General features: G+C 41.5%; 1 protein-coding gene across 1 annotated transcript in view; it reads right to left on the reverse strand.

Annotated features, from left to right (window-relative positions):
- Positions 1–26035, reverse strand: part of ZSWIM6 (zinc finger SWIM-type containing 6) — a 457051-nt gene that overhangs the window by 102538 nt on the left and 328478 nt on the right. The window contains exon 5 of the mRNA XM_033930539.1: positions 3527–3706. Within this exon, the coding sequence (XP_033786430.1) occupies positions 3527–3706 (180 nt within the window). The remainder of the gene's footprint in view (positions 1–3526; positions 3707–26035) is intronic.

Below are 26035 nucleotides of genomic sequence, written 5' to 3' on the forward strand. Positions count from 1 at the left end.
AGCCCTGTGTGATGATGTCATCAGTAACATGGAACAGTGAATTCATGGGTGGACAAAGCCGAAGCAGCCTGTTTAGAGTGCTGCCGGCTGACGCTGCTTAGGGAATTATGTAGGGCTCGCTCACGGTCGGCGGGGTATAGATGGGAGGGAAGGATGGGGGTTCGGCTGTGGGGGCTCGGGGGGTGCTCGCTCAAGGGTCTTGCTGCACAAGGGATGAGAGGGAAGGATAGAAGCTGGGTGAGGGTCCTGCTGCACAAGGGATGGGAGGGAAGGATAGAAGATGGGCAAGGGTCCTGCTACACGAGGGATGGGAGGGGAAGAAAGATGCTGCGCTTGTGGGGGAGATAAAGGAAAGAGGAAGAATTGGGGTGAGGGAGAGATGATCATGTACATACCCTGAAAATAAGACCTAGTGCATTTTTGGGCCTAAAATATAAGACACTGTCTTATTTTCGGGGAAACACAGTATGTGTTTATCCCATGCTTTCTTAAATTCAGATACAGTCCGTCTTCACAACCTTGTATTTCCTTAGATTACTCTTGAGCCTATCCCCTTTCACCTCCATCCTGCATCTTTTCATTCTAGTGAGTTTCCAATTAGTTGAAAGGGACTTACCTCTTGTGCATTTATACCAAAGAGGTATTTAAATGTCTATCATATCTCCCCTCTTCCGCCTTTCTTCCAAGTATACGTTTAGAGATCTTTAATTCTGTCCCCAAATGCTTTATAACAAAGACCACCAACCATTTTAGGAACTGCCCTCTGGACCAACTCCATTCTGTTTATATATCTTTTTGAAGGTGAGGTCTCCAGAACTATATACAGCACTCTAAATAGCGCCTCATCAAAGACTTATAACAGAGGCATCATGCCTCTTTTGCTGCTGGCTATCCCTCTCCCTGTGCACTCACGCATCCTTTTGGCTTTTGCTGTCACCTTTTTTACTTGTTTGGCCACTTAAAGATAAGACACCACCACCCTTAAGTTCCATTCTTTTTTTTGTGCACAGATGTACTTAACCCCCTGTATTGCTCCCTCAGATATCTGCATGCTGTGAAGTCTCAAATTCATTAAGATTGTATTTCTAATTTGTTACCTTTAGTTATCTCATACATAAAAAATTTAAGCTAGCACTGCTGCATTGAGCTCTATGAAGAGGAATTTTAAACTCAAAGCAGATGTTAAATTTCTCTTACATGTTTTCCTTCCATGTCAAGCTACTAAAAAACCCCCCAAAAGAACTATACTATAGCAACTGAGGCAAAAGGTAGAAATATCATGCAATGACAGAAAAATCCATATAGCAAAAATTATCATAAAATGCAAAAAGCAGCAAATTTAGCTTTAATGCTGATTATAACATGTAATGCTAATCTCAAAACATATTTTACTATATCTACAGAGCACATTAAGAACTTAAGTGCCATGCTGGGTCTGATCAATGGTCCATAAAGCCTAATTTTCAGCTGCAGGAGCCAATATAGGTTCCCTGAAATCATCCAGAAAACCCCATTGGTGTGATGTGTTCCCTCTTGCACACTCCCAGAAGAATAAGGAACAACTCCAAACTAACTAGCCAGTTGTTAATGACTCATTCTTGTAAATGCTTCCAACCATCTTTATAGGGCAATACTAATCTAGACCACATCCTGCAGCAACAAATTTCATAGCTTAATGGTGTGCTGATTGAGAAAATACATGGGATATATCTCATCACATTCCTACTACATGAAAGGGCAAACTGGTTCTTATTCACTTAGCCTGCACCTCTCAGGACTTTATACACCTTCTACTATATCTCCCGTGGCCTTTTCGCCACAAAGGGAGACATTTTACCCTCTTCCTCTTCTTCTTTACCATAGTTTATTCCAACCAAGGAACATACGAATAGCCTTACTGGTCAGACCAATGGTCTATCAAGCCCAGTAGCTCGTTCTCACAGTAGCCAATCCAGGTCACTAGTACCTGGCCAAGACTCAAAGAGTAGCAACATTCCATGCTAGGGATACAGGGCAAGCAGTGGTTTCTCCCATGTCTCTCAATAACAGACTATGGACTTTTCTTCCAGGAAATTGCCCAAACCATTCTTAAAACCAGCTATGCTATCCGCTCTTACCACAACCTCGGGCAATGCATTCCACAGCTTAACTATTCTCTGAATGAAAAAATATTTCCTCCTGTAACTTCATCAAGTGTCCCCTAGTCTTTGTAATTTTTGATGGAGTGAAAAATCGATCTACTTGTACTCGTTCTACTCCACTCAGGATCTTGTAGACTTCAATCATATTTCCCCTCAGCTGTCTCTTTTCCAAGCTGAAGAGCCCTAACCTTTTTAGTCTTTCCTCATACAAGAGGAGTTCCATCCCCTTTATCATCTTGGTTGCTCTTCTTTGAAGCTTTTCTAGTGCTGATATATTTTTCTTGACATAAGGAGACCAGAACTGAATGCAATACTCTAGGTGAGGTCACACCATGGAGTAATACAGAGGCATTATAACATTCTTAGTCGGATGTGTTATAATGATGCATAGGTGGAACAGCATTAAAATGCAAGCATTCTACACCCTGAGAAGGAACAAAACTTCTTCATAACTGGTTCCAATATATTTTATTTATTTAAAAAGCTTATAGCCTAAACCTAAGTGGGTTCCAAAATGCATGCAAAATTAAGACATGACATAACAAAGTCCAAAACATAAAATCCAAAACAATATACTGATCATTCATCCTATATCCTCTTCATCCTTTTAGCCAGAACTTCTCACTCTCCCAAACCAAAGGCTTCTACAAAGAGTTGTTTTCAAAAGCTATTTAAATCTCTGAATGTACACTTAGGAATCCTTTAATGCAGCTCTTTTAATCCACTACATAAAACTTTCATGGAATTGAATAAGGTCGGGCTGCCTCCCTCAGAAGGGAACTTAACTTCAAATTTTAAGACTAAAATTCAAGAATAGGGTGAAGTACTAAAGCTCATTTTACTTCTCCAAGGCATGCAGGACATTCCATTTTAGTGGGGAGTGTTCCAAGATAGCCTGATTGAGTTAGCAAGGTTGACGTGTTCCCTTGAATTATAACCATTTTAGAAGAGGTTTCTCTTACTATCCTAGAAATATTTCAGAGTTGATAAATGCAGGTTACATTTAGGCTTGTTTCTTTGAATAAACATATAAAGTATAGTAAAGTAAGTCTTCAAACATATCTTGAGATATGAGCAAAAACCTGTCTTGATTTACCTGGATTACAGAGTCCTTGCATTATAAATAGTCCCTGAAGCCCAGTACCAGCATGAAACATGTCTATTTATGAATCAGGATGATTATTTAAGTTAGCATGTCTACTGTATAAAGAGACCACCAAAAGACAGAACCAGAAACACAAATTCAATGTGATAATAAGCTTAAAATATGCTGAAACCCCAGTATTTGAATCTGGACGACAAGACAATAAGATGATAAACAGGGTGAGGAGAGGAATCGTGGCATATATCATGTTGTTGATCAGAGCCAAACAATATGGGCTCACCTTGGTTGGCATTGGCACCCTGAGGCAAGGCATTGGTTAAATTAGGCAGCTCGTTTCCATGGTTTCCATCTTCCCAGGGACAAACATCAACACTGTTCCATTTTTTCAGCTGTTTCAGCCAACTGGACTTTTGCTCTGCTTTGCAGTGAGGATTTAAGACTATGCACATCCACAAAGCACCTTATTTAATAAAAATAAAAACAAACATCCATTTGAGGAATAAACATACATAATACAACAAGTGACTCTTTCAAACATTGCTAATATAGTACTTAGATACTGAGGGCTCCATTTACTAAGCCGCGCTAGGGCTTTAACGCGCGGAATAGCGCACGCTAAATTGCCCCGTGCGCTAGACCTTAATGCCAGCATTGAGCTGGCGTTAGTTCTAGCCGCATAGCGCAGGTTTAGCGCACGCTAAAATGCTGCGTGCGCTAATAACGCAAACGCAGCTTAGTAAAAGGAGCCCTGAATATCTTCATTCAACAGCAAAATGAAAAAAAAAAAAAGTTTTTGAACTAAACTGAGGCAATTGCTGTTATTTACCTTAAAAAATTGGTTAGACTGAGTAACAATTCTCTGAAGCTAGTTAGATGAAACATCTGCAAATTGTTTGCTATTTTATTCTCTGTGTTTTTAAAATATAATAGAAAAATGTTTCTCAAAGCAATGACTCAATGTAAATTTTTTACAGGTTATTAGCTAACAGAATGAAAATGATAATTGTAAAATTCTATTGCAAGTGCTACACTAGAATTCATCAAAACTGGCTAAAAGTCAAATTTCAAGAAATATATGATCTTCAAATTTACATATACACTTTCCCCTCCCCATTCGTGGTTTCCGCACTCGCGATTTCACATAATCGTGATTTTTTGGGGAGGAGTTTTGCCTTCCCCCTGGCATCCCGGCCTTACCTGGTGGTCTAGCAGGCTTTCGGGGCAGAAGCGATCTTCCTACGCTCCTGCCCCGTGTAGATAGCCAATAGGAAATGGCTGGTGTGAGCTCCCGCTGTAGTCTCGAGAGACTACGGGAACTCACGGCAGTCATTTCCTATTGGCGATCTGCACGGGGCAGGAGCATAGGAAGATTGCTCCTGTCCCGAAAGCCCGCTAGACCACCAGGTAATTCCGGGATGCCGGGGGAAGGCGGGAGGGAGGCGGGGGTGGGTCAGAGCCGGATATTCACGGTATTTCCCTATTCGCGGTCCGGCTTTGCCCCTATCCCCCACGAATAACAAGGGAGATGTGTACTTTTGTTTCTGGTTATTTTGTTTGCTTTCCTAATACAGATCAGCACTGATCATGTTACTTTTGGACCACATAAAATCTCTAAAACAGGTCTGAAAAAAAAAAAATCTGTAGGAGCCTTTTGAACCAATCTTATGATTCATAACTGGTTTCAAGCATATTTGTCCAAAAGACTTTCACTATGTTTGCAAATCTGTCTTATAGATATAGGATCCTAACATTTCAAGCTGGTAGGCAACAATCTTGGTTAGGTAAATGTATTCAGCAAGCTATGTTATCCTATTGCAGTTTTCAGAAATTAAGACCACTTTGTTCGATAAGTTTATTACTTAGTGAGTTTTATTATTGAAATTCTATTTTACAAATATTTGCTTTTTTTTTTACTGTATTATTGTATTTCGCTGATTGTCCAGCTCTTTTTAATGTAAACCGCCTAGAACTTTTGGTTATGGCGGTATAAAAGAATAAAGTTATTACTATTAATTTTATAATAGGGTTCTGGGTTTGAAAACAAGTATGCACCTAATTTAGTGCCGTTTTATATAGCTGTCTGTGTCTTCATAAAACAGTAGCATTAACAACAGAAATCATGCCAGCCTCGAAGACATGGACAAATACACCTGCTCCAGAACAAGTACAAATCTTCATGTCTACATTATTCAATTATGCCTACAAATTAGTGTATTTTATAATCTATGTGTATACTTGCAAACTCTACTTACTCCCCACTCAATCTGCCCTAAGACACTGTTACCAATAATATATACCCCATCATGTCAAAGTATGCACCTTTACTACAGTTCTGCACAAAAATTAATTTATAAAATATTTATGAAGTGGTTGTAAGTAACTTTACTGAGCAGGCCTTCATCAAAACTCACAGAAAAGCATGCAGTACAGGAAACTGACTGTCAATTTACTGTGTTATTCAGCAAAATTCTGTGGTGAACAAAACAGGCCTCAGGTCATGTTTGAAACCCTGAAAAGGGCATCACTTCATCACAAACTCCTGTTCAGAAACAGATAGGTGACAGTGTTATCAAACCATCTGATAGAATGTACAGTATATTAGTTACTAGTTCCCCTTAGCACGCTCTCACAGGGCCCCCACATTAAAAGGCTAGGCCCTGGAGGGCTCAGCAGGGAGAGTATGGTGCACTCAAGGCAGTTTAAGCCACAGAAGGGAGACAAGCAGATTGTGGAAGGAAGAAATTACCCCTTCTAGCATAAGGTATTGGAAGCTCTCTCAAGGTAGGAAAAGGCTTCTTATCTGAATGGTAGGGGAAACAAATCATCTGGCTTGGCAGGAGCACTGCCTTACCTTGTTTGTTACTATTAAGTTAAAACTGTCTCTCCATGTATCCTGTGAAGTTTGTTAAATGGAAAGGAAATCAGACTATGGCTTTTGTTTGAGAACTACCGTGTAAACTATCTCTGCATGCAACAAATTGCTGGAAGTTCTCTTTGATTATGCAGAAAAAGATTTTTTGTTCTTTTTTTAACCCACACTCTGGCTGCATTTGTGAAGGCTACTACACTTATGCTACCACATACCATTAAGAAAACACTCTTAGCTGAGCTGGGCAATATAGCTAAGTAAGTCTGTATAAAAAAAGGATTCTTACCTTGCTAATATTTGTAATACTGTCATTCTGGACTGTAGGGTATTCGCCCAGTGCTCACGAGCCATGCAGAAAAAATCCTTCCAGGTGTTCAACTCCTCCTCCTTCACCAGAGGTCTCTGCTTCCCCTTCAGTTTGTACCAAAGCAGGTGACAGCCCTATATAGAAACCTAGGAGGAGGATTACGGGGAGAAACCCTAAAAATACACTTCTGTTTTATTCTGAAGTATAACAAACATGTTAAACATAGTGACTGAGCAATCAAACAACAAAATAACTATCCAGGGATTTCTCACATCGGTCCTCAAGGACCGCAATCCAGTTGGATTTTTCCAATGTATTCCATTGTATGCAAATAGATTTCATGAATATTCATTTGTGAAATCCTGAAAACCCAACCTGGCAAAGGCCAAAGTTGGGCACACCTGAACTATACCAACCAGAACATTTATGGTGCTCAAACAGTCCCCAACATGTTACAGAAATATATTATTCTTCAAACTCTTGAGAAACAGAAACATGATGGCAGATTAAGGCCAAAAGGCCCATCTAGTCTTCCATCTGCAGTAACCATTATCTCTTTTTCTCCCCTAGTAATCCCACATGCCCTTTTGAATTCAGACATAGTCTCTGTCTCCACCACCTCTTCTGGGAGACTGTTCCATGCATCTACCACCCTTTCTGTAAAAAAAGTATTACTCTGGAGCCTATCACCTCTTAACTTCATTCTATGCCCTCTCATTGCAGAGTTTCTTTTCAAATTAAAGAGACTTGACTCATGTACATTTACATCACGTAGGTATTTAAACATCTTTATCACATCTCCCCTCTTCCGCCTTTCCTCCAAAGTACACAGATTTAGATCTTTAAGTCTGTCCCCATATGCCTTATGATGAAGACCATATAAAATTTCCTCTGGACTGACTCCAACCTTTTTATATCTTTTTGAAGGTGTGGCCTCCAGAATGGTACACAATATTCTAAATGAGGTCTCACCAAAGTCTTATACAGGGACATCAATACCTCCTTTTTCCTACTAGCCATACCGCTCCCTATGCAACCTAGCATCCCTCTTTCACCGTCACCTTTTCAACCTGTTTGGCTATCTTAAGATCATCACATACAATCACACCCAAGTCCCACTCTTCTGTCATGAACATAAGCTCTTCACTTCCTAATCTGCACCGTTCCCTCGGGTTTTTCCAGCCCAAATGCATGAGCTGGCATTTCTTTGCATTAAATTTTAGGTGCCAAATTTCAGACCATTCTTCAAGCTTCGCCAGGTCTTTCTTCATGTTATTTACACATCCAGTGTGTCCACTCTATTGCAGATTTTTGTATCATCCGCAAAGAGGCAAATCTTACCTGACAACCCTTCAGCAATATCATTTATAAAAATGTTAAAAAGAACAAGCCCAAGAACAGAACCTTGAGGCACACCACTTGAGGAGTGTGTGGCGCAGTGGTTGGATCTACAGCCTCAGCACCCTGGGGTTGTGGGTTCAAACCCCGCGCTGCTCCTTGTGACCCTGGGCAAGTCACTCAGTCCTCCATAGCCCCAGGTATGTTAGCTAGATTGTGAGCCCACCGGGACAGATAGGGAAAATGCTTGAGTACCTGATTGTAAAACCGCTTAGATAACCTTGATAGGCGGTATATAAAATCCTAATAAACTAATAAACTAAAACTAAACATCTCTTTCCTCAGAGCAATCTCCCTCTGTCGCCTTCCACTCAACCATTTCTTGACTCAGCCCGAGGGCACTCACTTTATTTATTAGATGTCTGTGTGGAACACTGTCAAAGACTGCTAAAATAATACACCACATCTAGCGCACATCCTCTATCCAATTCTGTGGTCACCCAAAGAAATTGATCGGATTTGTCTGATAAGACTGACAGGGAGATTTCTTGACTCAGCCCGTCACTTTGTGACCCATCCCGAGGGCACTCAGTTTATTTATTAGATGTCTGTGTGGAACACTGTCAAAGACTGCTAATATCTAAATACACCACATCTAGCGCACATCCTCTATCCAATTCTCTGGTCACCCAAAGAAATTGATCGGATTTGTCTGATAAGACTGACAGGGAGTTCTCGGCTTTGAATAGAGCTTCCCAACTGAGACAGTAGGCAGGTGGAGTAAATAACACAGCTATCTACTAGAAAAGATATTAGCAAAGTAAGAATCTCATCTCTTTTTCTAGTGTAATAAGTGTGACATTATGGACTGTAGGGATGTATAAAAGCAATCCCAGAAATCTAGGGCAGTATCTCCGCCTGCTAGCAACACTGAGGAACCAAAACTGGTGCCCTCCAGTGCTGACACATTTACTCTGTAGAACTTGGAGAACATATGCAGAGTGGACCAGGCTGCTTCCCTATAAATCTCCTTAGGTAAAACCACCCAAGCTTCCACCCAAAAGGAAGCCACACTTCTGGTCAAATGAGCTCTCAAGAAGATACCAGTGACAGCTTGCTTCAGGCAATATACAGTATACTAATGAAATGGTCATTCGTTTCCATCTTGCAATGGTAGCTTTGCACAGCAGTCTACCACATCTAGCCAGACTGGTGAGCACAAAGATGATCTGACTGTTGGAACTCATTAGTAACCTCTACCAGTGGTAGGCAATTTCATTCCTCGAGAGCCACAGGCATGTCAAGTTTTCAGGATATCCACAATAAATATACATGAGATAGATTTGCATCTCAAGAAGGCAGTGCATGCAAATCTATCTCATACATATTCATTGTAGATATCCAGAAAACCTGACCTGCCTGTGGCTCTCGAGGACCGGAATTGCCTACCTCTACTCTAGATAATGTGGCCGGTTTCTCTTCACATCCAGATTTCCCAGAATTGTCCTTTTTCTTTGACTACGAGGACTAGAACACTGATAATCTGACCTCCTGATTGACATGGAAAGCTGAAAAATGGTAAGAAAGATGAAACTGTACACAATGGAACTCCCACCTCTGAGATTTTGAGGAAGGGTTTCCTGCATGACTCCCTGTAATTTCAAGACTCTTCTTGCTAATGCAAAGACCATGAGGAAAGCCATCTTGACAGAAAGATCAATCAAGGAAACCTTTTGAATAGGCTCATAGATAGATAGATAGAACGGGTTGTTTCTCTTTTGGTCTATGTCTTAGCTCCCCTTTTAGGAATCTGACTATGTCTGGATGAGAAGCTATGCATTCTCGAGTTCTGAAACATGAGACACTCACCACTTGGACCCTAAGTGTTGCCACTGTGAGTCCTTTATCAAGTCCTGCTTGAAGGAAAACAAACACTGTCATGATTGGAGCCCTGACTGGCTCCACCTTCTTTTTCATGCACCAGTGCTGAAGTCTCCCATGCCTTGGCATAAGCGGCAATCATCATAGGCTTTTTAGCTCTCTCCCCTTCAGAGAATGACAGGCCTCTGATTATCCAGTCGTCCAGGTACAGATGCACTTGCAATTCTGCCTTGCAGAGATGTGCTGCTACCACCACCACCTTGGTGAATGTGCGAAGAGCTGTTGCTAGCCCAAAGGGTAGCACCAAGAATTGGTAATGTCTCTCTAGGACATGGAATCTGAGGAACCTTCTGTGCTACAGAACTATGGGGATGTGAAGGTATGCCTCAATCAAGTTTAGGGAAGCTAGAAATTCCCCCGGAGCTACCCCTGCAATGACTGACCGTACCGTTTCTATGTGAAATTGTGGAATTTTCAGGGCCACACTAACATGAGTGAGATCCAATATGGGTCTCCAATCTTCTGAGCATTTCTGGAGCACTATGAAGTATATGGAGTATCGGCCCAAGCCCAATTCTTCGGATAGCAAGGTCTCTATGGCCTGAAGTTCTACCAATCTCTGCACTGTAGCTCAGATTTTGCTTGCCTTTTTTAGCTGCCCCGCTGGGGAGTCCACAAAGAAGTCTGTTAAGAGATGGGTAAACTCGAACTTGTAACCTTCCTAAATGATCTCCAGCACCCAGCAGTCTGAGGATATTGGCACCCAGGCTTCTGCATATGCCGAGAGCCTTCCTCCTATTCTGAGGGGTAAGGCTGCAGCGCTGGCATCACTGTACTTTCTTGGAAATTGATGTGGGATGAGAACTGGAAGCTTGGACTCACCTAGGTCCATTATATCTCTGTCTTGATCCCTGAGACAAGACACCTCCTGAGCATTGATAAAAACGACTTGAAACATGAAAATTAGACCAGTCAGAACCTCTACAGGGCCGCGGTCTGGTGTCAGGAAGGGATTTTGGCTGACGATCTGCCACAATGGCCATAAGATTGTCCAGACTCATCTGTCCTTTGAAAGGAAGTCTACTAAGCGTAGCCTTAGAGTCTCCTACCCATTGATCCAGAGCATTCTGCGTGCTGAGATTGAATAAACCGAGACTTTGCTCATGATCCTAATTGTGTCAGAGAACATCAGTCACATAATCCACCCTGCTAGCATAAGCTGGGGCAAAGGTTCATCCAACATCAGGTTAAGTCCACACTTCTTGGTATAACATGCATGCAAAGGCAAACTCACAGCTGGCACCCTGAAAGCCCCTCAGGACCACTGCGGGTGCCTCTCACCCTGCACTCAAGCTCCTGATAAAGGTGTGAGCAAGCAACAAGTGACATGGCTCTGAGCTCCACAATGTTCCTGCAGGCTGGCCAAACAGGTCCCCAAAGGATTAACCTGACGGATACAGATCCCAATGTCTGCTTCTCCATGCAGGCAGAGATCCTCCTGGGCAGGGATGTCGGGGCACAGAGAACCACAAAAATTGCAAAACACCAAAAATAATAAAGAAAGAAGATCAGAAAGACATCTTCTGGCTTGCATGCAGAAGTTAAAACTGAAGGGAGCAGCAGAGCCTTTTGGTGAAGGAGGAGGAGTTGAAAACCTGGAACTGATTCCTTCTGCATGGCTTTCGAGCACTGGGAGAATACCCTACACTTCAGAATGACACACCTATTGCATTAGAACCAAGCTTTCCTAAGCACCTAGTCACTTGGTTATCCTATAGTTTTACAGCACTATACATAGAAGGAAAAATAAAGACAACCAGACCTACTTGCAAATACTTATCAAGTTTAACATTTCTCCACCCAAAGGTGAAACTATCACCAAAACACTTCAGAAATAGGCAATGGAAACTAGCACTTCAAGGCCAGATATATCTGCTTTTATTTTATCCGTGAAAACACAATAATAGCAGTACTTTATCTTAAGGTGTTCTGGGGATAGCATTAAGAAAACAAATCTTACATGAGTAGAATTTTTTTATTTATGTTCATGGGGCTAAACTGAATTATGAAAAACAAATCCCAGCAGGCTTTCCATTCATATTAAACTTATCAGAAACTTCATATCCAGCAGTACTATAATCAAACACAATAATGAGAAATATATATTTATATAAATTATCTTTTTTTTTTTATTATCAGAGATCCTTTGTGGTGCACTTTCTTGAGTGTTCCACTGAAACCACTCATATCTTCATTGGTCTCTACAATTTAACATCATCTTTTTTTTTCAATAAAAAGTCTTCATTGGTATATTTCAAAAATATTCAAAATCACTTAGCATCGGACCTACTGTCAACAAGGCCAGTGTTTCGGTTTCTGCATCAGGGTAGCGGTCCGGTTCAAAACAGCATACAAGCATCAATACATTTTCTGTCTCATTCAGATTTTTGAAAGATTCTGAAAATGTTTTGAATCGGACCACTATCCTGATACAGGAACCTAAACACTGGCCATGTTGGCAGTGAGTCTGGTAGAACCTTTTGCAAACTAAGGGCTCCTTTTATTAAATGGCAGTAGAGGTTCCTACCGTGGGCCAGCAAGGTAAATGCTTTGACATTTATAGGAATTCTATGAGCTTTGTAGCATTTACCTCGCCAGCCCACAGTAGAAACCTCTATCACCATTACCCAGCATAATGTGTTTACTTACAGTACTGCTGGATATGAAGTTTCTGATAAGTTTGATATGAATGGGAAGTTAGTAAAGGTTTTCTGAAGGTGGAACTCAAACATGAAATTATTTAGGGCAATTTAAACACATTATAGGCAGTTGCTAGTGATCTGACAATGCAGTAAACTAGAGGAAGTTGGGGGGTGGGAGGGATAGTGTGGCAGTGGTTAAAGCTACAGCTTCAGCACCCTGGGGTTGTGGGTTCAAACCTACACTGCTCCTTGTGACCCTGGGCAAGTCACTTAATCCCCCCATTGTCCCAGGTACATTAGATAGATTGTGAGCCCACCAGGACAGATAGGGAAAAATGCTTGAAAACCTGAATAAATTCATGTAAACTGTTTTGAGCTCTCCTGGAAGAACGGTATAGAAAATTGAATAAATAAATAAAAATAAAGGGAGCCATTAAAGAGATCACTAGGAGGCAGAGAGGTAAGCACAGTGACTTCAGGTAGATGATTTTGTAATGCAGAATGGTATGTCAAGTCTTTGGTCTAGTTCTGTTGAGTGAAAGTTTCAAGATTTGTCTTTTCTTTACAGCATGTTATAAGCAAGAAAATCAAATTAAAAATCAGAGCCTGACATTGTCTAGATCACTGTTCTTCAACCACTGGTCCGCGGACTGGTGTCAGTCAGAAAAGGGCCGGCAAGATCAGATTGAGGCCATTGGCAGTGCCTGGGCTGCAACGGTAATTACATTACATTACATTAGTGATTTCTATTCCGCTTGTGCCTTGCGGTTCTAAGCGGATTACATTAGAAGATGGCTGGACATTTCCAGGCGATGACAATACAATTATTTGTATAACTTTACAAACTTTGCAAACCTAACTTTACTTAACTTTTCGTACATAACTTTACATAACTTTACGTACATAACTTTACATAACTTTACGTGAAGTTACTTTGTGTTACTTTACATTATCCTTACCGTGCTTGCATAACTTGCATTAAGTTTACATAATTTATCTTACATAATTTATCTTACATAACTTTACAAGACTTTACGTAGAGTTATTTTATGTTATTTTACCTTATTATTCCAGTACATTGCATAACTTACATTACATGATATTACAAAGCATAACCTTATGTTATATTACAACGCATAACCTTATGTTACTTTACATAATATTACAACGCATAATCTTATGTTACCAAAAAATCGTCTGTTCCTAGGTTGCTATATCTGATTTTTTCGGTATTTGGGGAGACTGTGTTTCTAGATATGAATTGGCTTTACGCCCGATGCAGCTAGATTAGATGTTGCCTATGGGGACGAAGTTGCAGTTGGTTGTGAGTTGCAGTAGGTTATGAAGGGAGAGAAGATGATGGTAGATTATAATATTGGGATGTGTTTTTTGAATAGTATGGTTTTTATATCTTTTCGAAACGCTTTGTAGTCCGTAGTTGTGGTCAGCAGCTTGGATATGGTGGGGTCAGTTTTCGCGGCCTGTGTAGCAAGTAGGTTGTCATATAGCTTTTTGCGTTTTGTGCCTTTGAGTGAGGGGTAGGTGAATGGAGTCTGGGTTCTCCTTACTCTAGTTGAGAGGTTTCGGGTTAGGCGGCTGTTTAGGTAGAGAGGTGCTGTTCCGTTTAGTGCTTTGAATAATAAACAGTATAGTTTGAATTGAGTTCTTGCTTGTATCGGTAGCCAGTGTGAGTCGAGATAGGCATTAGTGATGTGATCGTATTTTCCTAGCGAGTAGATAAGTCTGAGTGCTGTGTTCTGTACTGTCTGTAATTGTTTGGTCATGTAAGCGGGGCAGGGTAGATAAAGGCTGTTGCAGTAGTCTACAAGTCCTAGTACAAGTGATTGGACTAAGATCCTGTATTGAATTTTGTCAAAGAATTTTCTTATTTTTCGCAGGTTGCGCATGGTGTAGAAGGCTTTTTGGATGGTTTTGTTAGTATGAGTCTGCATTGTGCATCTCCTGTCTATTGTTACTCCCAGGATTTTGAGTGCTGGCTGTATTGGGTATGTGATTGCATTTGTCGTCAGATCAGTTAAGGTAGGTTCTTTGTCTTTTTCTAGCAGCAGGAATTTGGTTTTATCCGTGTTCAGTTTCAGTTTGTGGTTGGTCATCCATGTTTCTACCGTTTCCAGAGTTATTTTCAGTCGTCCTGATGAGTTGGGGTCTTGGGTATTGAAGGGGAGAAGGATTGTTATGTCGTCTGCGTAGCTGAATGAGACTATATTTAGGGAGTCTAGAGTGGTGCCCAGTGAGGATACGTAGAGGTTGAAAAGTATGGGTGATAATGGAGATCCTTGTGGTACTCCACAGGGGTTTGACCAAGGGTCAGATATGTGGTCTTTTGTCTTTACTTTATAAGTTCTAGTTTTTAGAAAGCCTTGGAACCAGTTGAGTACCAAACCTGTGATCCCTATGGCGTCTAGTATCTGGAGTAGTATGTTGTGATCCACTAGGTCGAAAGCTGCTGAAAGATCTAGTTGGATAAGTAGTATCCTGTTCCCTTTGCTGAGGTGTTGGTGGGCTATATCCATTAGAGATACAAGTAGTGTCTTTGTGCTGTGGTTTTTTCTGAAACCTGATTGTGATGGGTGTAGTATGTTGTGGTCTTCTAAGTAGTTGGTGAGGTATTGTGCTACAAGACCTTCTTGTAGTTTGATATATAATGGGATTGAAGCGATGGGTCTGTGGTTGGCTGGATTATTGATTGGAGCTTTGGGATCTTTCGGTATGGGGGTGATAATAATCTCGCCTAGTTCTGGTGGGAAGTGACCATCTGTGAGCGTGGATTGTAGCCAGTTCATGAGGTTAGCTTTGAACTTGATGGATGCGGTTGTTAGCAGGTACGATGGGCAGCTGTTTAGGTCACAAGAAGTTTTACTATATTTGTTGTATAGTCGAGTCATGTCGTTCCATTGTATTTTGGGGAAGTTAGTCCACGTTCTGTCGGCTACTAAGGCTTCATCTATTGTTGGTGTTGTTATAATCTCAATGCACAGCATTGGCTCCCCCCCCCCCCGGGACGCAATTCAAATTCGGCAACGGGCCTCCTTCTACTCCCGGCATCAACAGCACTTCAGATCGGCAACGCGGTGCTCAGCCCAAAGCTTCCCTCTGACTCAGCTACCGCCCAGGCAGTTTGAGTCAGAGGGAAGTTTTGGACTGAGCACCGCGTTGCCGATCTGAAGTGCTGTTGATGTCAGGGGGAGAAGGAAGCCTGTTGACCATCTTGAGTGTCATCGCAGGGGAGCATTGCTGATCTTGTTGCAAAAATCGGAAAGAAAGGTGAGAGGAAGGGAGAGTTTGGCCTGTGGTGGATGGAAAGATTGAGAGAAGGGGTCAGATGATGGAAGTGGGGGGAAAGAGAGAGAAAAGGGGCAGATGATGGAAGTGGGGAGGGGAGAAGAGGGCAGATGATGGAAGTGGGAGAGAGAAGAGGGCAGATGATGGAAGTGGGGAGAGAGAAGAGGGCAGATGATGGAAGTGGGGAGAGAGAAGAGGGCAGATGATGGAAGTGGGGAGAGAGAAGAGGGCAGATGATGGAAGTGGGGAGAGAGAAGAGGGCAGATGATGGAAGTGGGGAGAAGGGAGAGCAAATGCTGAATGGAAGTGGAGAAAGAGAACACACACTGGATGGAAGGAGGGATAAAGAAAAAGGACATATGCTGGATGGGGGAAGAAGATAGTTAGTGAGATAGTGGAGGGGTGAAGGAAAGGGGTGGCATGCTGTGGGTAGACACAATGAAAAGAGGGAAACTGAGGACTGCATAGTAAGAAATAATTTAATTTAGATAGACAGAGGCAGAAAATAAAGAAGGAAGACCAAAGAAGGAAGACCAGAGAAGGAAAGGGAAGAGAGATATCCCAGAGAACAGGGAAGGAGACAGAGCGGATCAGATCTGAGCAGAGGAAATGAGAAGAGAGAGATGCTAAAAACCACAGGTGTTTGGGAAAGAGAAATGAAAGGCGAAAGATGCCAGACCATGAGGGAACAGAGGGAAGATGATGGATGCCAGACCAAAGAGGGGGTGTCTAGAGGAGAGATGGCATGGGGAGACAGACAGTTTCTGGAAGGGGCAGACAGTGGATGGAATGGGCAAATGCTGGATTGAAGAGACAGGGCAGACGCTGGAAGGAAAAGAGTGAATAGAAGATGAAAGCAGATACCAGAGACAACAAAAGGTAGAAAAAAATAATTTTATTTCTATTTTGTCATTAGAATATATCAGATTTGAAATATATATCCTGCTAGAGACATAACTGGGGACTGCAAAGTCCAGGCAGTGCTTCTTTAGCTTCCAGCTGGTTTAGGGCTCTCTCTGACCAGGGGGCACTCCCCTAACACTATTCCTGTCATGTATGACTGCAGTATTCTGTTAGCCTGATATTTCTGTGTAGCATTCTATAATAATTTGGCTTGTTCAGTTTTCTTGATAGTAGAGGGGATATATGTGAAGGGGAGGGGAGACAGGGGTTTTGTTGGTCCTTGCTCTGTATATTTGTATTTATAAAATGACAATTGTACAGAATATTGTTTCTTTTTATACTTTAATAAAATACGTTCAATATAAAATCATAACTGAGGCTTGTGCGGATGGGATCAGATGGTTTGCGGGGACCGAGCTCGCGGAGACGGGGTGGAAATGTGTTTTTTTTCATTTCAGTCTTAGTAGTTTGCCGGTCCACAAAATAATTCTTTTATTTCTGCCGGTCCATGGGTGTAAAAAGATTGAAAAACACTGGTCTAGATAGCTTCTAATTGATTTAGCAAAAAAAATAACCAGTTTAGACATTTTGTCACTCATTGATATGGATTTCTTGGTGACCATGTAAATGTGTCTTAATTTTAATATCTATAATAATAAAATCCTAGAACGCGCATGCACTGTTGAAAGTCCGTGAGTCCTGGTGGCATGAGGTGTGCTTCTGTGGCAGTTTTCACAGCGCCTGCGCTAGCTGGAGGCGTGTGTGCCAGCGACTCCTCCCTCCCGCTGCCGTTCCTCTTCCAAGTGGCCTGCTGAGGTTCGCCAGCTGCTGTAGCGAACCTTGCAGGCTGCTCTCCACCTTCCTGACGGCAAGCAGTACCAGCGCAGGACGCCAGGCCTGCTGCACGACGATCTGCGCCGAGAGGACCAGCTCCAGTTGGAGGCATGGAGGGAGGGCAAGAATGTGAGAGGGGGTGGAAACGGAAGGGGGCCACGGAGTAGGCAGGCATTGCACAACAGGGGACCAGGGGGAGAGGGAAAGGGGGCTGCTTTGTGGGGAAGGGGGCCACGGAGCACACAGGCATGGTAGAACAGGGAACCAGGGGAGAGGGAAAGGGGGCTGCTTTGTGGGGAAGGGGGCCACAGAGCACGCAGGCATGGTAGAACAGGGAACCAGGGTAGAGGGAAAGGGGGCTGCTTTGGGGGGAGGAAGGGGGCTACGGAGCACGCAGGCATGGTAGAACAGGTGACCAGGGGAGAGGGAAAGGGGACTGCTTTGGGGGGAGGGGTGTTCTGGGGGCAGACAGCAATCATCGGGGTGGGGAACAGAAGGGGGCCACGGAGCACTCAGGCATGCCACAACAAGGGGAGAGGGAAAGGGGGCTTCTGGGGGGCACAAAACAATCATGCTTTGCTCTGGGAAGGGGGGGGACAAAGAAGGGGGCCACGGAGATACAGGCAGGCATGGCGCAACAGAGAAATACAGGTAGGCAGGGGGCCAGGGAGAGACACAGACAGAACGAATGACAGACAGACAGCGTCCAAGGTGAGAGAGACAAAGAAAAAAACCCAGACAGACAACTCTAGCACCCGTTAATGTAACGGGCTTAAAGACTAGTACCGTATATATTATATAAAGTCTATTTATGAATAAATATTATAAATTACTGAAAGATATACAGGTAAGATAATTATTACCGATTTAACCAAGCCTAACAGTTGACATTTATTCAGTAGCCCGTTCTACTGTAAGTCGTACATTTAGGTCTTGCCCATCAAGACTTCAGTAGTGCTCAATGGATCAGACTTAACCTAATTACTAAACAATGGCATAAAAATAACTGAAATCTTAACCTTTATTCCTTTTTGGGGAACTCAGAACAAGTTGATTTCTGATGACCCTTTCATACATGTCATCAATTCAGAACACATGTATCAAGGTCAGCCACAGCACAATTTTCACAGGTGACTATTTTTTTTTATTACTTGTCTCTATGACAACCAGTTTTATTTAAGTTTATTGGAATAAACTATAGAAAAAAATCTGTACAAAATTAAATCATTGTCACAGATGTTATCTACTTCATTCAATTGATCTGTTGAAGGGACCAATTGATAGGCACACTCCATCCCATTCAGAAGTGATAAAGAACTGCTCTATGTACTCTGTGTTCATGGAATACACTAGTAAATGTAATAGGTTTTTCTTTTTTTGTGTGTTTTAGATCACAGAATCCCTCCCTCTGACCTCCACTGGAAATTGTGTTTCCTGAACATTTATGCATCAGAACTATATGCTGTGAGATACCTTAAAATCAGGCAGACAAGCAATCATCTGTGTTTTACCAAAAGGATCATTATGGAGACAAATCAGACAACTTGTTATTCTAGATCAAAAACTCATATTCATACATGAGGTATGCAAAAGCAGCAAGATAGCTTTACTAAAAGGATGAAAATAGAGGTGAGACACTGGAAAAAAAAGTGTTTAGTAGTAGAGGGGGGGGGGGGGGCTGATTTCTAAAAGACCAGCAATGAGGAAGGGGTTTATATTACTACAAGAATGCAATAATGCACTCAAGAATTTCAATACAAGTCACAGGTGCAAAGCTACTTGAAACTCTAGCCTCATGCTTTTAACATAGCTGAGATGCGTGCATTAAAACGTTTTGACACCCATTGTGTTTCCAACTACTTAATATTCTCACATACATTATATACCATATATACATGGATATAAACCAGGATTTTATGGGGGTCCTGGTTTATATTCGGGCCAGCTCCCCCCCCCCACCGCCCAGACTTATTGCAGGCCTCCGCTGGGCCCTGCACCATGTCCCCCCTCCCTGCCCTATACATCGTAACTCCTCTGCTGCTGGAATCCCTGGTGGTCCAGAGGTGTAGCAGGCAGAAGTGAGCTTTCTGCACTCTTGCCCCACTGCTTACCCAGCCAGTCGCTGCCGCGAACTCCAGCTGCTGAGTAGCTTCCTGAATGGCTCCTGTAAATTCATTCCTGCCTGCCACACCTCTGGACCACCAGGGATTCCAGCAGCAAAGGAAGTATGGCAGAGAGGGGGGGGGAACAGGGTAGAGAGCCTGGCAGGGAGGGGACTGGGTACAGAGCCTGACAGGAAAGGGAGGAGGCACTGGGTGCATTTCCTGGCAGGGCACTTAAATATTAAGCCACCCGACTTATATTCAAGTCAACCATTTTTCCTCCTTTTGGGGGGGGGAATGGGAGTCTCGACTTATATTCGAGTATATATGGTATGTACGTATTGTAGATCTGAAAATCACACACTGCAATCCACTTAGAACAGATGGAAAGGTTGTATAGAAGTTTTTTAAACATAAAAATTTAAATTGGCAGAATATGTACATATACAGCAGTGGTCTCAAACTTGTGGCCCGCCAGGTACTATTTTAAGGCCCTCGGTATGTATCATAATCATAAAAGTAAAAAAAAACAGTTTCTTGATCATATGTCACTTTAGCTATAAATTTCAATATTAAGACTTAGCCAAAAGGAAAGATTTATAAACTATAAAGAGTTTTAAGTCATGCAAAATTGTCATTTCTTTAATAAGACATTAACTATTTTTTCTGAGGCCCTCCAAGTACCTACAAATCCAAATGTGGCCCTGCGAAGGGTTTGAGTTTAAGACCACTGATATACAGTATGGGGCTCAAAATTGAAACAGAGCTACATATAAAAACCCACCCAAGTTGGCATTTGGACAATCAAAAAGCCAGTTCATTCAAGTGCCGATAATCGAAACGGGCTTTTACATGAATCCAATAATTTTTTAGGCCCCTGAATCCCATTGTGCGCCCAGAGTTGAAAGGGGCATTTTTGAAGGAGCAGTTAGGGCAGGATGTGGGCCGACCTAGACTTAAGTTGTACTGCAGGGATAATTGAAAGTTTTACAAGGCTGCCTGGACAGAACTTATACGTTGTGACTTAGGCGATCTAAAAGCAGGTATAAATGCCCATAAGGAATCCAAAGTGATCAGATAACCACTGCAGGGACAAAGTACAGACCCCCACATACTCCCCCAGTGATCACTGACCCCGACACCGCCATAAAAATCAGAATAAAAACATACATACCTGCCTCCAGAACATCAGCAACTGGCATAGGAAAGCCTAGTTGAGCTGCACATAGGTGTCTTAAAGTAGCCTGAGGAGTGGGCTAGCGAACCATAAAGAAGAGGACCTAGGCTCATAAGCCACTCTAACCACTATAATTATCGTGGAAAATGTGAGGCCTCCAAAATCCCCCCAAAACCCTATTGTACTGCCATATATGTACCACCTGCAGCCATAAGGGCTACTGAGCTTGTAGACAAGTGGATATAGCGGGTATGGGGGGGCTCAACATTATTTATATGGGAGTTGTGGTGAGATGTTTATGTGGCACCCGTTTTGTGAAGTTCACAGCAGTGCCCTGTAAGGTGCCCCATTGCTTTTTTTGCTATGTCTGGGTGGCCATTCTATTACTTTGCTGGCCCCTCCCACATCCAAAAGGTCTTGTTCTAGGTGTTTGGGACTAAAGATGATTTTTGTTTTTTATGAGAATGTGGTATAAACATAAACATACTAGTGATCTGGATGATCAAACAGCTAGATGTAGAAGTTGACGATTTATGCCATTAGAATTCCACTCTTACTATAAATAGGTAGTACTAATATTTGGTTTTTCTTCCATTAGGATACCTTAAATTGAATGAATGAGAGTCTACAAGACAATACAGGTCCTTTTCCACATGGAGAAGGGATTCATGGGTACTACAGAATTCACAAGCCTCAATTTTTCATGACACCAGCATCTAGCGAAGAATAGAAAATACCCACTACGAATAACCACTATGCATAGATGGACACATGCATAGAAAAAAAAAAGCCTATGTTAAAAACGTCAGGCATTCACTTTAAAATACTTTTCTAATGTTCCGTTCCAAATGCTACAAAAAGGAAAACAATTTTTTCTGCTTACTATTTTCCAGTTATTATACAAGAAATCTGTTACAAACGACCTCAAGAGACATTCATAATGCCTAATGAGATGATTTTATTTCAGAATGTGAGAACTCCTCTAACAGCAATTTTACCACAAAATAATCTGCATTATAAAAGACCTCAATTGTAACTAGAACAAGAGGTTGGTATGATTTTAGATGCAACCTCATTATAAAAGCTGAAATTACCTGCACAAATTCAGCAGCATAAATCAAGATATATACATACCTCCTCCCCTACCCCTTCAAACTACCAACATAATTTTAGTTCAAATATTGAAATGAAAGCCTGACATATTGCCAAAGGTGGACTATCCAAGACGAATATGAAATTCCATCTTTTGAAGGCACCTGCAATACAGGTCATGAGGTGGCTGTCAACAGATATGAATTCTGCTAGGGCAAGGGGTGCGCAGCAGAGGGCCATGAATGTCAGTACTATCCCTAGCCAGGCCATATGACAATAATGTTGGAATTGAACATGCACAGAGCTCCACAGACCTGTGATAAATAACAATTTAACTGAAAACAGCTCATACCTCATGTATGTATGCAAGTTTTTGATCTGGAATGACTAGATGTCTGATTTGTCTCTGTAATGATCCTTTTGCTAAAGCACACGATTGCTTGCCTGCCTGATTTTAAAAACAATGGAAAGAAATTGCTGGAGTGGCTATTCTGAAAATATATGCAAAATACAATACTTAACATTTCCAAACCTCTTCCAATGGTGTCACGGGCTACATAAAATTCAGTGAAGGGCCATATTTAGCTGGCAGGCCTAAAAACCAGCTTCAGTGAAAATAATAAGTGCTGATTCAGGAGTCCCAGGAATAACCTAGGCCTAGCAAAAAAAAAAAAAAAGCCTAGATTCCTGTTTTAGCACATATAGAACAGGTCTCATGCAGCAATCATGAAGGTTAAAATCTTACAAGGAGTGGGGAACTTAAATGTAGTGATGAAAGATACTAGAACTGCAACACAGAATGGTGGGACTATAGACAAGATAGCTCACATGTAAGCATAGAAAACACCTTGGAAATACAGACAAATGCAGATTCTGTAGCACAGAACAGGAAACAGTTACAAAACTCACTGCTGGAAGTGATGTGCTTTCAGGCGGCCTGTATACAGACAGGTATAATAAGTTAGCATAGATCATTACATTAGCATTTATAAATCATTAATATGCCACAGGAGGAGTTCAATGTGATTTACAATTTAGAACAGCCTGGCCATATCCAAGGATTATAGTCCATTCAAGTTATATGCACATTCCCAATTTCACTTATCTGCAGTTGAATGCATTATGACCGCTATTTGCGCCATGTGTTCACATATTCGCAGACCTCTGACCTTAGGAAAAAAAAGCTGTGTTTCCTTTCACGGTTCACTTCCGGTATCAACCCTGCTTCCAATTTTCTCAGTGTTGTGAATATTTTCTTGGTTAATGTTCATGTATCTGCCTCCCAGGATAGGTTCTTGTCAAATATAATCCCTAGGATTCTCAGTTATGATTCCAGTTTCAGTGGGGTGTTATGCAGTGTTATTTGAGTGTCATCGCTGGTGATTCTGTGTGGCCTTATCAGTACAAATTTGTTGGGTTTTTTTCATTTAGTTTCAGTTTCATGTTGTCAGCCCAGTTGCAAAAACTAGACATGTGACTTACTCTACCGATTTGTTGATCTTGTTTTCTTTCTTGTAGAAAGGAATGTACAGTCAAACCTCGGTTTGCGAGTAATGCGGTTTATGAGTGTTTTGCAAGACGAGCAAAACACTTGAGCAAACTAACTCACAAACCGAACGTTGACTCGATAAACGAGCATGTCACCCCACCCCACCCCAGGAACCAGATTCTTTTCCCCCGCGGCCCACCGCAAACCCTTACATCCAGCGGACACCGGCACACACCAACCCACAGGACAGGTGCTGAAAGAGCCTGCTGCTGAAGTTCCATGCTGAGCTGCTGCGGAGCCTTGAGCATCTGCACATGCTTAAGGCCTTCTGGCTCCCACCCTCTACGAGATTCTCATGAGATCCCCCCTCTACGAGATTCTCATGAGATTCTCAGAGAATCTCATGAGAATCTTTTCTTACTTCCTATGGGGAAACTCACTTTGATATACGAGCACTTTGGTTTACGAGCATGCTTCTGGAACGAATTATACTCGCAAACCAAGGTACCACTGTATATTGTAATATCATCTGCGTATGAGAAGCGAGGTCTTTCTCATCTAAGTATCCTATGTTGACATCATTATTGGGGTGAGACTTGGGGTACTCCACTTCATACTGACCATTCTTCTGATCTTTCTCCATTCATTTTTACGCTGTATGTTCTGTTTGTTAGACATCCATCTAGCCTAGTATGCATTTTACCAATTATACCTAGAAAGTTTAGGATCAGTAATAAGGGTTTATGGTCTACCACATCAAGTACACTAGTTAAGTCAAAATGTAGTACAAGAACTCTTGCATGTTCTAATCTTGGATGTCGGGGCAATGAGTAGTGTTTCAGTGCTATAGTGTTTTCTCAAACCCAATTATGTGGTATGTAAGTTTATGGTGTTCCAGGTATTTTGTGATTTGATAGCACTATTTCTAATAGCTTGACATGAAGTGAGATTGAAGATACAGGTCTGTAATTCTTGACCTCATTCATTTCTCCATTTTGATCTTTTGGAATAGATATTAGAACGATTTTTTCTAGGTGTTTGGGGAATATTCCTTTTTCTAGTGAGTCGTTCAATCAGACTGATACATAGTTGCAGTATACTTTTTATGGAAAATTGGGCAGACATCTAAAGAGCATTGACATTTAGATCAGTAGCATGGAAAATTGCTACTCCTTGGATTTTGGCCAGGTACTAGTGACGTGGATTGGCCACCATGAGAATGGGCTACTGGGCTTGATGGACCACTGGGCTGACCCAGTAAGGCTAGTCTTATGTTCTTATGTATCTATATGCTAGGCATTTTTTGTGGCAGGTGTTCTCTCTCCATTTTGTGCTGTTTTCTAGTACTTCTATGTGGTTCACTGCATTTCCTTTGTTAATGTCAGTTCTGTTATGGTCTACGCTTGCTTTGAAAAAGGTTGCCAGTTCAGCTGCTGTTGAGGTATTTGTTGATTTAGTTGTTAATTCAGTTGGGTTAGCTAGGAAGTGTGTTATTTTAAATAATTTTTTCAAATCTAGTTTTCCTTTTCTGATTTGTTTGGAATAATACTTACATTTGACTAGTTTCGTTTGTGTTTTGTAGTGGTTGATCTTTTTCTCCATGAGATTTTGCCTTATTCAGTTTGCTGCTTATTTCATTTCTTTTCTAGGACCCTGCATTCATGTTTCAGTGATGGTAGTTCTTTTGTTAACCAGGAGGAGTTTCTTCTATGATTTTTTTTTTCACTCTTTTTGGGCATATTTCATTTAGTACTACAACGTTCTCATTCCATTGATAGTTTGGGGTTTTTTTTCCTTGGTTGTGATTTTTTTAATTCAATTTTTGGAAAAACTCTATAAACATCATTGAAGATGAATAGGACATAGACCTTACAGAACTAGAGAATGAAGAAGTTTAACAGATTAAACAGATTAAAACCTTAACAGATTTAAAAAAAACAAAACCTCAAAGCTACTTTAGAGAACTGGACATTGAGTTAAGAGATAGATACATAACAGCAGCATTTTTAATAGATGTGTCTGTACAAAGTGACTACTCTCTCTATCAGATACAAGGAGATAGAAACAGACCAAGAAAATGCAGCAGCAGAAAGGTACCGAAATAGTTGTCTTTGTATTGAGTACCATTAACATGATTAAGAGCTTCACAATGGAATTCCACCATGCAGTCTCCCATATGGCATAACCCTCAACTTAAGATACAGGGCCAATATATCGAATGGAAATCTTGGATTAAAGTGGGCATCTGATCTGTTGCTCATTTGATGGAGGAATCCAATAAAATGTCCTTTCAAAATCTTTCACTATGATTTAAATTGCCTAGTAATCAATTCTTTCATTGGTTGTGACTAATTGTATTAAAGTCTTCTTTCGCTCACATCAGCTGAATCCTATGTCGCCCATGTTAATTCAGTAGAGTGAAGAATTTAGCTGCAAGCAGGGTGAAGCCTCTTCCTGGTACAAAATTTTGCAAGATGAAAAATTTTCTATTTAGTTTGCTTTACATGACATATGGGCTAAATACACTAATAGTAGCTTTACACCAGCTACCTGGAAACAAATTTGGATAGGATCCCTTAAGGCACTAAAATCATCGGTCATGGCTCAAATGATGCTTTTCATCTTGCACAGGGTATACTGGCCACCTTATAAGTTATCAAAAATTAACAACACAAATATTTGTTGGTCATGTAATATTGATATTGGTACTGCCCCAACCTCTCAACATACTGGTCGGGCATACCTTCTGTGATATTCTGCCCATCAAATCTAAAATAGCATTTCCAGTGATA

Source organism: Geotrypetes seraphini, chromosome 1, assembly GCF_902459505.1.
Source record: "Geotrypetes seraphini chromosome 1, aGeoSer1.1, whole genome shotgun sequence".
Classification (NCBI taxonomy): Eukaryota; Metazoa; Chordata; class Amphibia; order Gymnophiona; family Dermophiidae; genus Geotrypetes; species Geotrypetes seraphini.